The sequence below is a fragment of the Bos mutus genome, chromosome 1 (genome assembly GCF_027580195.1).
Source record: "Bos mutus isolate GX-2022 chromosome 1, NWIPB_WYAK_1.1, whole genome shotgun sequence".
NCBI lineage: Eukaryota > Metazoa > Chordata > Mammalia > Artiodactyla > Bovidae > Bos > Bos mutus.
The window spans coordinates 65,559,868-65,571,037 of NC_091617.1; the positions used below are offsets into that span (position 1 = coordinate 65,559,868).

The 11,170-nt window shown below is 39.6% G+C and overlaps 1 protein-coding gene across 1 annotated transcript in view; it reads left to right on the forward strand.

The window, feature by feature from the left end:
- The window catches only part of LOC102277582 (solute carrier family 15 member 2-like), a 34,491-nt gene extending 23,854 nt beyond the window's left edge, over positions 1-10,637 (forward strand). The window contains 5 exon segments of the mRNA XM_070374796.1: positions 820-930; positions 4,273-4,369; positions 7,238-7,384; positions 10,027-10,131; positions 10,461-10,637. Of these exon segments, the coding sequence (XP_070230897.1) occupies positions 820-930; positions 4,273-4,369; positions 7,238-7,384; positions 10,027-10,131; positions 10,461-10,637 (637 nt within the window).
- Positions 10,638-11,170: the final 533 nt, after the last annotated feature.

Below are 11,170 nucleotides of genomic sequence, written 5' to 3' on the forward strand. Positions count from 1 at the left end.
CACATATGCTTCAGAAAAAGTAAACAGATCCAAGTAAGTCATACAACAGTGGGGCCAAGACTTCCCTGAGTCAAAGAGCAATGGGAACCTCCAGAAAGGATGAAATGAAGCAATTTCTGGGTTGGTGCAGGATGATTGAAAGCCCAGGAATCAACATCAAGGGTTTTAGAGGGAACTGCCCTTTTAATCCCATGGGCCAGGGACTAACACAAATGCTGCCGAAAACCCAAACTGAGGGACCAATTTAGGGGCTCAGGTTCAAAAGACTAAAAAAGTGGTTCTGGAAGTGTTCAAGTTTGTCTGAAGACTCAAAACAATGAAAGCTCAACCTGCTGTGAGCTGGAGTCTGAGTTTTGCATAAAGCAATCAGACTTCATTTATAAGAGGATGAAGTATCAGTTTTATATAAATACTAGTATGTATTTATATATACATAATTATTTTTCTTATGGAGTCTCAATTGATGAATTCTATCATTAGAAAGGGAGAGAAATTGGTTGCACCAGTGGTGAGTTGAGGAGATTCAGACTGCTGTGAGTGATCACAATAGTGTTATCCTAGCCGAGATCAGGTAAGAGTGTAGCAGACAAAAAGCTAACACCCAAGGAAAGAAAAAGATAGGGACAGCTAAGACTACTAATTACTTATGTGTGAGTTCATTTATTCATTCAGTTAACAATATATATCATGTACCTTTTATGTGCCAGCCTCTGTTCTAGGCACTAGGCATATAGCAATAAACAAAACAGAAAAGGGCCCTGCCCATTTATCAGGTGGGAGATTTTGTCTGATCTCTAACAATGTCTCTATTATCCTTAGGTTTGTTAACACTTTGCATGAAGAAGTCAATGTCTCCCTGGCTACAGATGCATCCCTCATTGTTGATGAAGACTATGGTGTGTCTGCTTACAGAACTGTGCAAAGAGGAGAGTAAGGGAACTACCTTGACAACTGATTTTTAAATACTTTCTTTGTGTATAGGTGGACAGATTAGGTATATCTCAGCTAATTGTAAATATACACATACTCCTGCTCTGTTTCAGCCTTTGCCTCCTTTCCTCAGTCTCTTGTTTTTCTGCACAGATATACTGAAACTATGCTTGCTGTGAAGGCCATCAGTTCAGTTCAGTCGCTCAGTCATGTCCGACTCTTTGCGACCCAATGAATCGCAGCACGCCAGGCCTCCCTGTCCATCACCATCTCTCGGAGTTCACTCAGACTCACGTCCATTGAGTCAGTGATGCCATTCAGCCATCTCGTCCTCTGTCATCCCCTTCTCCTCCTGCCCCCAATCCCTCCCAGCATCAGAGTCTTTTCTAATGAGTCAACTCTTCGCATGAGGTGGCCAAAGTACTGGAGTTTCAGCTTTAGCATCATTCCTTCCAAAGAAATCCCAGGGCTGATCTCCTTCAGAATGGACTGGTTGGATCTCCTTGCAGTCCAAGGGACTCTCAAGAGTCTTCTCCAACACCACAGTTCAAAAGCATCAATTCTTTGGCACCCAGCCTTCTTCACAGTCCAACTCTCACATCCATACATGACCACTGGAAAAACCATAGCCTTGACTAGACGAAGCTTTGTGGGCAAAGTAAAGTCTCTGCTTTTGAATATGCTATCTAGGTTGGTCATAACTTTCCTTCCAAGGAGTAAGTGTCTTTTAATTTCATGGCTGCAGTCACCATCTGCAGTGATTTTGGAGCCCAGAAAAATAAAGTCTGACACTGTTTCCACTGTTTCCCCATCTATTTGCCATGAAGTGATGGGACCGGATGCCATGATCTTCGTTATCTGAATGTTGAGCTTTAAGCCAACTTTTTCACTCTCCACTTTCACTTTCATCTTCATCAAGAGGCTTTTGAGTTCCTCTTCACTTTCTGCTATAACGGTGGTGTCATCTGCATATCTGAGGTTATTGATATTTCTCCTGGCAATCTTGATTCCAGCTTGTGTTTCTTCCAGTCTAGCGTTTCTCATGATGTACTCTGCATATAAGTTAAATAAACAGGGTGACAATATATAGCCTTGACGTACTCCTTTCCTATTTGGAACCAGTCTGTTGTTCCATGTCCAGTTCTAACTGTTGCTTCCTGACCTGCATACAGGTTTCTCAAGAGGCAGGTCAGGTGGTCTGGTATTCCCATCTCTTTCAGAATTTTCCACAGTTTATTGTGATCCACACAGTCAAAGGCTTTTGCATAGTCAGTAAAGCAGAAATAGATGTTTTTCTGGAACTCTCTTGCTTTTTTGATGATCCAGCAGATGTTGGCAATTTGATCTCTGGTTCCTCTGCCTTTTCTAAAACCAGCTTGAACATTAGGAAGTTCATGGTTCACATATTGCTAAAGCCTGGCTTGGAGAATTTTGACCATTACTTTACTAGCATGTGAGATGAGTGCAGTTGTGCGGTAGTTTGAGCATTCTTTGGCATTGCCTTTCTTTGGGATTGGAATGAAAACTGACCTTTTCCAGTCCTGTGGCCACTGCTGAGTTCTCCAAATTTGCTGGCATATTGAGTGCAGCACTTTCACAGCATCGTCTTTCATGATTTGAAATAGCTGAACTGGAATGCCATCACTTCCACTAGCTTTGTTCATAGTGATGCTTTCTAAGGCCTACTTGACTTCACATTCCAGGATGTCTGGCTCTAGGTCAGTGATCACACCATCGTGATTTTCTGAGTTGTAAAGATCTTTTTTGTAAGGTTCTTCTGTGTATTCTTGCCACCACTTCTTAATATCTTCTGCTTCTGTTAGGCCCATACCATTTGTGTCCTTTATCGAGCCCATCTTTGCATGAAATGTTCCCTTGGTATCTCTAATTTTCTTGAAGAGATCTCTAGTCTTTCCCATCCTGTTATTTTCCTCTTTTTCTTTGCATTGATCGCTGAGGAAGGCTTTTTTATCTCTTCTTGCTATTCTTTGGACTCTGCATTCAGATGCTTATATCTTTCCTTTTCTCCTTTGCTTTTCACTTCTCTTCTTTTCACAGCTATTTGTAAGGCCTCCCCAGACAGCCATTTTGCTTTTTTGCATTTCTTTTCCATGGGGATGGTCTTGATCCCTGTCTCCTGTACAATGTCACAAACCTCATTCCATAGTTCATTAGGCACTCTATCTATCAGATCTAGGCCCTTAAATCTATTTCTCACTTCCACTGTATAATCATAAGGGATTTGATTTAGGTCATACCTGAATGGTCTAGTGGTTTTCCCTACTTTCTTCAATTTCAGTCTGAATTTGGCAATAAGGAGTTCATGGTCTGAGCCACAGTCAGCTCCTGGTCTTGTTTTTGCTGCTGTATAGAGCTTCTCCATCTTTGGCTGCAAAGCATATAATCAATCTAATTTCAGTGTTGACCATCTGGTGATGTCCATGTGTAGAGTCTTCTCTTGTGTTGTTGGAAGAGGGTGTTTGCTATAACCAGTGCATTTTCTTGGCAAAACTCTATTAGTCTTTGCCCTCTTCATTTCGTATTCCAGGGCCAAATTTGCCTGTTACTCCAGGTGTTTCTTGACTTCCTACTTTTGCATTCCAGTCCCCTATAATGAAAAGGACATCTTTTTTGGGTGTTAGTTCTAAAGGTCTTGGAGGTCTTCATAGAACCGTTCAACTTCAGCTTCTTCAGCGTTACTGGTTGGGGCATAGACTTGGATTACTGTGATATTGAATGGCTTGCCTTGGAAATGAACAGAGATCATCTGTCGTTTTTGAGATTTCATCCAAGTACTGCATTTTGGACTCTTTTGGAGTAACCATGATGGCTACTCCATTTCTTCTGAGGGATTCCTGCCTCAGTGAAGGCCATACTGAATACCTAACAAGACCATCTCCCAGAGGTTTTCCAGTTTATCGTTGGCTCCCACTCCTACCCTTTGGTAATTCCTATGAACACCTTGTTACTTTGAGCTTATCCTTTCAGATTCACTGTTTTATGCTATTCCACTAATTCATAATACTCAGAAGAGAAAAATTCATAAGACTTAGATGAGAAGACTTAGAGTCTGAAGTTCCCAATAGAAGGCAATTTGTGCATTTTGCATTCAGGTTTAAGGTTAAAAAAGCATACCAAACAGGCAATGAAATCTCAGATCAGGCATAGAAAAGAACTTAGTATGAAAATAATTCACTCTGAGACTCCTTTCCTCAAAGATAAAGGGTAGCTTTGCTGCTTGATTCGCCATCAAGAGAGAGACGGAATCACTCCTTCCACCAGAAATGGAAGTGCTTTTCTAAACTGTAATGTTTCTTCTAATCTAAATTTGTCCTGTTCCAGATATCCTGTGGTGCATTGTAGAACAAAAAATGAGGATTTTTCACTGAATTTGGGTCTACTAGACTTTGGTGCAGCTTATCTGTTTGTTATTACAAATGTAAGTAGCTCATGACCATTCTCACTCTATTCTTCCATTTATCTGTATCTATATCTATGTAATTATACCATATCTAAATTTATATATAATCTATATCTATCTGTATCTTACTCTATGGCAAGACAGCATCACATACGTATGATGGCTTATGGTGAACAGTGTCAGATTCGTGATCTCTGAAGAAGAAGATTTAGCTTCAGGACACTCAAGAACTTTAGTGTAGCAGAGATTTATTAAAGTGAAAAAGGGACAGAGAAAGCTTCTGACATAGACATCAGAAGGGGGATGAAGAGTTCCCCCCTTGCTAATCTTAGCAAGGAAGCTATATATTTTTTCAATTGGTTATTACAGTAAATCAAAAGAATGTCTCAAGGTTGTAAAGGTCTTACCAGACCCACTTCTGCAATTTACATTTTAAGATAATGGGATTAGAACTAACAACAGAAAGACCTACCAGACCCACTCCCATAATATACATTTTAAAATGACAGAATTAGTCAGAAGGTTCTCAAGGAGAAACAGGTCCTCAAGCAGGATACATTGTTGTTACAGAGTTGAAGCAAAAACATATCCTTGAGCAACATGAGTTGTTTTGTAGTGCAATCATCAGCCGGCTTAAAGAAAAAAAAAGGGGGGAGGGGGAAGGTTGTCCTTTTCTCCTCCTTGAGAACTCCAGACCCCTATTTCCTTGGAGACCCTGGACTTCTTATCAACCTACCTAGGAATTGACTGTCTCACTTATTTCTAGTGTAGGGTGATAGCTTCTATAGTGACTTTAAAAAACTCCTAAGATCTTACTAAAGGACATAAAAAAACACTGGCAAGAGGCCCAAAGTCTTGGGGAATGGTAGACATAATTTACCTTGAGTCATTGCTGTGAGGTGACGTGGTCTGCTCCAGTCTCATTATGCCACCAAGAAAACAAAAATTATTTTGGTCTTCTTGACTGACTTCACATGTGGTTTCCCTAGCTCCTAGAAAACTTATCTGCTAGCGTATCACACGGAGAAGGCAATGGCACCCCACTCCAGTACTCTTGCCTGGAAAATCCCATGGATGGAGGAGCCTGGTAGGCTGCAGTCCATGGGGTCACTAGAGTCAGACATGACTGAGCAACTTCACTTTCATGCATTGGAGAAGGAAATGGCAACCCACTCCAGTGTTCTTGCCTGGAGAATCCCAGGGATGGGGGAGCCTGGTGGGCTGTCGTCTATGGGGTCACACAGAGTTGGACACGACTAAATACCAAGACTGGTGGCAAATGTCAATCTCTACACAAAGGTAGCTGCTGCCAAGTCGCTTCAGTCATGTCTGACTCTGTGCGACCCCATGGACTGCAGCCTACCAGGCTCCTCCATCCATGGGATTTTCTGGGCAACAGTACTGGAGTGGGGTGCCATTACCTTCTCCCACAAAGGTAGCTATGGTCCCTCAAAAGCAATTGTGTCAGCAATTAGGCATGATACCTCTGAATTTTAATTCTGATGTCAACCTTGATTCCAATTTTAATTCATGACTTTTGACTTTGTATTAAATATAAAAAGAGGACCATGAATAAGAAAAAGATGAAAATTTCTCAAAGTGTGATGAGATTCATCTATAAAGTTTTATTAATTGTAATTAGTTTAGCATGATATCTTTAGTATTCCATTTTTTATTATAGTTTATTGAAATATAATTCATATCATGCATTTCACCCACTTAAAGTATATAATGGTTTTAAATGTAAAGGTAACATATTTAATATATATTGTATATTCAATACACACAGAATATATTTTTAATAATATATATTCTGTGGTTTTTAATAAATTCAGAGTTGTATGATTTTAGAACATTTTCCTCATTCCAAAAAGAAGCCACATATTCATTAGCAGTCACTCAACATTTCCTCCCAAACTCCCCAGTTCTAAACAACCACTTGTCTACCTTCTGTCTCTGCTATTATTAGTCTTATGATATATCCAGATATTATACCTACTATCTAATAACATTAACTACCTAATAACTTGGTTTTACTCCAAGGAAAATATATAATTTCAAAAATTCCATTTTATTTATTATAATAAATATTACTAAATACAATCTATATACAAGAAAACCAACTCAGCTAAAAACCTTCATGTAGTGAAAGTATTTTTAAAAAAAGATTGTAGAATCATGTATATTTGGTAACATTAGTAACAAAATATTGACCCTGAAAAGATTCTTTTTGACCAAAATTTTATAGGAAAATTGCATCTTTTTGACAAAATTTTTATGTTTGAGTTTAAAAATAATGGCCAGTAAATAAGATACAAAGTAGTAGATGGTATCTGATATGGATTTTTAAAAATTTATCAAGAAAATCTTCATTGTAAGAGTTACCAAGAAAATAATTTCTGATATTATTCTGATATTATAATATTCTGATAAAAGTAATTTTAGTAAAATAAATATTTAAATGGAAATGTGAGAAATATTTTAATTGTACTTACATAAAAAATTGAACAAAGAATTAAACTTTTTTAAGTACATGCTTTTCTAAAAATTCATTGTTTATATAATTCAGATGCCATTTTACATTTAAAATGTTAGCCAGAATCAAAATACCCAGTAGGTAAAAATGATGGGATACTATAGTATCAAATAATCTGCCATTTAAGATCTCTGCAATAATGGTATCTGATTGACTGAAGCCAGCCAAGTGAGTGGTGCTACCAAAAGGAATTTCAAAAACCTGAAACTGTGTAGAAATTGCTCAGTTTCTTCATGGTACCACAAGAATGACAATACAATGAGGAGATGGATACAAGACCATAAATGCCATAGGCCAGGAATATTTACTTGAGACTCCTAACAAGCCCATTTCTTGTTTCCCTCACTAAGAGAACCAGTCAGGGTCCTCAGGCCTGGAAGATGGAATACATCCCAGCCAACAAAATGTCTGTCGCATGGCAGCTACCACAATATGCCCTTGTTACAGCTGGGGAGGTCATGTTCTCTGTCACAGGACTTGAGTTTTCTTATTCTCAGGTAGGTTTGTTTTTTTTTTTAATATAAATTTATTTATTTTAATTGGAGGTTGATTACTTTACAATCTTGTATTGGTTTTGCCATACATCAACATGAATCCGCCACGGGTGTACACATGTTCCCCATCCTGAACCCCCCTCCCTCTTCCCTCCCTGTACCATCCCTCTGGGTCGTCGCAGTGAACCAGCCCCAAGCATCCAGTATTATGCATTGAAACTTGACTGGCAATTCGTTTCATATATATTATACATGTTTCAATGTCATTCTCCCAAATCATCCCACCCTCTCCCTCTCCCACAGAGTCCAAAAGACTGTTCTATACATCTGTATCTCTTTTGCTGTCTCCCATACAGGGTTATCATTACCATCTTTCTAAATTCCATATATATGCATTAGTATACTGTATTGGTGTTTTTCTTTCTGGCTTACTTCACTCTGTATAATAGGCTCCAGTTTCATCCACCTCATTAGAACTGATTCAAATGTACTCTTTTTAATGGCTGCATATACTCCATTGTGTATATGTACCACAGCTTTCTTATCCATTCATCTGCTGATGGACATCTAGGTTGCTTCCATGTCCTGGCTATTATAAACAGTGCTGCGATGAACATTGGGGTACACGTGTCTCTTTCAATTCTGGTTCCTCGGTGTGTATGCCCAGCAGTGGGATTGCTGGGTCATAAGGCAGTTCTATTTCCAATTTTATAAGGAATCTCCACACTGTTCTCCATAGTGGCTGTACTAGTTTGCATTCCCACCAACATGTAAGAGGGTTCCCTTTTCTCCACACCCTCTCCAGCATTTATTGCTTGTAGACTTTTGGACGGAGAAGGCAATGACACCCCACTCCAGTACTTTTGCCTAGAAAATCCCATGGACAGAGGAGCCTGGTAGGCTGCAGTCCATGGGGTCGCTAGAGTCGGACACGACTGAGCGACTTCACTTTCACTTTTCACTTTCATGCATTGGAGAAGGAAATGGCAACCCACTCCAGTGTTCTTGTCTGGAGAATCCCAGGGATGGGGAAGCCTGGTGGGCTGCCATCTATGGGGTCGCACAGAGTCGGACACGACTGAAGCGGCTTAGCAGCAGCAGACTTTTGGATTGCAGCCATTCTGACTGGTGTGAAATGATACCTCATTGTGGTTTTGATTTGCATTTCTCTGATAATGAGTGATGTTGAGCATCTTTGCATGTGTTTGTTAGCCATCTGTATGTCTTTGGAGAAATGTCTATTTAGTTCTTTAGCCCATTTTTTGATTGGGTCGTTTATTTTTCTGGAATTGAGCTGTAGGAGTTGCTTGTATATTTTTGAGATTAGTTGTTTGTCAGTTGCTTCATTGGCTATTATTTTCTCCCATTCTGAAGGCTGTCTTTTCACCTTGCTTATAGTTTCCTTTGTTGTGCAGAAGCTTTTAAGTTGAATTAGGTCCCATTTGTTTATTTTTGTTTTTATTTCCATTACTCTGGGAGGTGGGTCATAGAGGATCCTGCTGTGATGTATGTCGGAGAGTGTTTTGCCTATGTTCTCCTCTAGGAGTTTTACAGTTTCTGGTCTTACGTTTAGATCTTTAATCCATTTTGAGTTTATTTTTGTGTATGGTGTTAGAAAGTGTTCTAGTTTCATTCTTTTACAAGTTTTTGACCAGTTTTCCCAGCACCACTTGTTAAAGAGATTGTCTTTAATCCATTGTATATTCTTGCCTCCTTTGTCAAAGATAAGGTGTCCATAGGTGCATGGATTTATCTCTGGGCTTTCTATTTTGTTCCATTGATCTATATTTCTGTCTTTGTGCCAGTACCATACTGTCTTGATGACTGTGGCTTTGTAGTAGAGCCTGAAGTCAGGCAGGTTGATTCCTCCAGTTCCATTCTTCTTTCTCAAGATTGCTTTGGCTATTCGAGGTTTTTTGTATTTCCATAGATTCAATGCAATCCCTATCAAGCTACCAATGGTATTTTTCACAGAGCTAGAGCAAATAATTTCACAATTTGTATGGAAATACAAAAAATCTCAGGTAGGTTTTTGCAAGTGGAAAGTGGAGGTGGAGCTATTGCTCAGAGGATGGAGTTTTAATCCTGACACTGTCTTAGTTATGTGACCGTGGCCAAGACTTCCATTATTTGGGGCCTTAGCTTCCTTATGATCTTAAGCAGAGAATCAGCTTGACCTCCAGGAACATGGCAGGCTGGATCCATGCTGTTTGGGATCCAGAAAGGGATACTTAAACATTAAGAATAAGGACTGTGGAATCAAACTGCCCATGTTTAAATTTTGGCTGCATACCTATTGTGTAACCTTCAGCAGTGAATTTTCAGCTCTCTAAAGCTATTTTTATGTGTAAAATAAGAATAGTAATAGAACTTTTCCCTTAGGGTTATAATGAAGTTTATATGATATAATAAATTAAAATATTCGGTTAAGAGTGCCATCTTGTTGTTACTATGAACATTATTACCTGAATCATTTTACTATGTTCAATTACTATAAACATATTCCCTGAATCAATGTGAATGCTGAACTTAGAGGGGGAAGTTCAAATCTGGAAGTTTGGGTGGGAGACCTTTTCTGGATAGATGCTTGGTATAAGAGGGTGGTGTAGACAGTTTCTTTACTCACAGATTTGTGTCCTCTCTAGGCTCCCTCTAGCATGAAGTCTGTACTCTAGGCGGCCTGGTTGTTGACTATAGCATTTGGGAATATCATCGTGATTATTGTGGCACAGTTCAGTGGCCTGGCCCAGGTATGTACTAAGAGAAGCAGGAGCACGTGTCTACCCAAGGATTTCCCTCCATTTTCCTCTGCTGCCCTTCCCCCACCCCTCTGTTTGCCACATTCCCCACTCAGCCCTCTGTCTTAAACATAGACTTTGCCATGAAAATAGGCATGTAAGCTGCAATAATGGCCACCATAGGCCCATGTGAGGAGAGGCCACTTAGTCCTGTCTTTTCCTACCAAAGCTCTTCCAAAACTGGTGACCCTGGGTCAGTCTGCTCTTCAGTCTTCATCTTAGAAAGATCAGTTTAGTATCAGGTTTTCCATATTTTCTCTTATATGTATTTCTTCCTACAGTGGGCCGAATTCATTTTCTTTTCCTGCCTCATGCTGGTGGTCTGCCTGATCTTCTCCATCATGGGATACTACTATGTTCCTTTAAAGCCAGAGGATGTTCAGGGGTCAGCAAATAAGCAGACCCCCCAAATCCAAGGAAATATGATCAACCTGGAAACCAAGAAGACAAGGCTCTAATGGTTCCCTAGACTCTGCCCAGACCCCAGTTCCTGCCTCTGGTCTTGGCCATCACCATCTTCAAGCATTTTTTACTGCAACTTGGTTGGAAGAGAGAAGTAGCATCACAATGAACTGATCTCCTTCACTTTTCTCTGATGATAGAGGCAATTCTAGGACTGGGTTTTTCAGTACATTAAAGCAAGGTCCCTGAGACTTTATGTCTTCCTATATGTCACTGAACTCAGTAAACCTTATGTGGTTTTGCTGCAGCTAGCCTGGCATCTCCAAAAACACAAATGTATAATTGAGATTGATCTTTGTGGTTTCAAAGTTCTGTATGAATTCTTTTACCTGCCATTTAGAGCAGATGACCCCACCTTTTGAAGTGCTGATTTAGGGCCAAATTTCAGAATAACAGAAAAATGGTATTTTCAAATGTCTTCATTAACAGTGTATTTGTTGTTTATAAGGACTTCAAGAATTGGTATGTCTGGTGTGATCTCATCCAGGGCCTGACTTGTCAGCTATTCAGGCTCACTAAGACTGTAGTA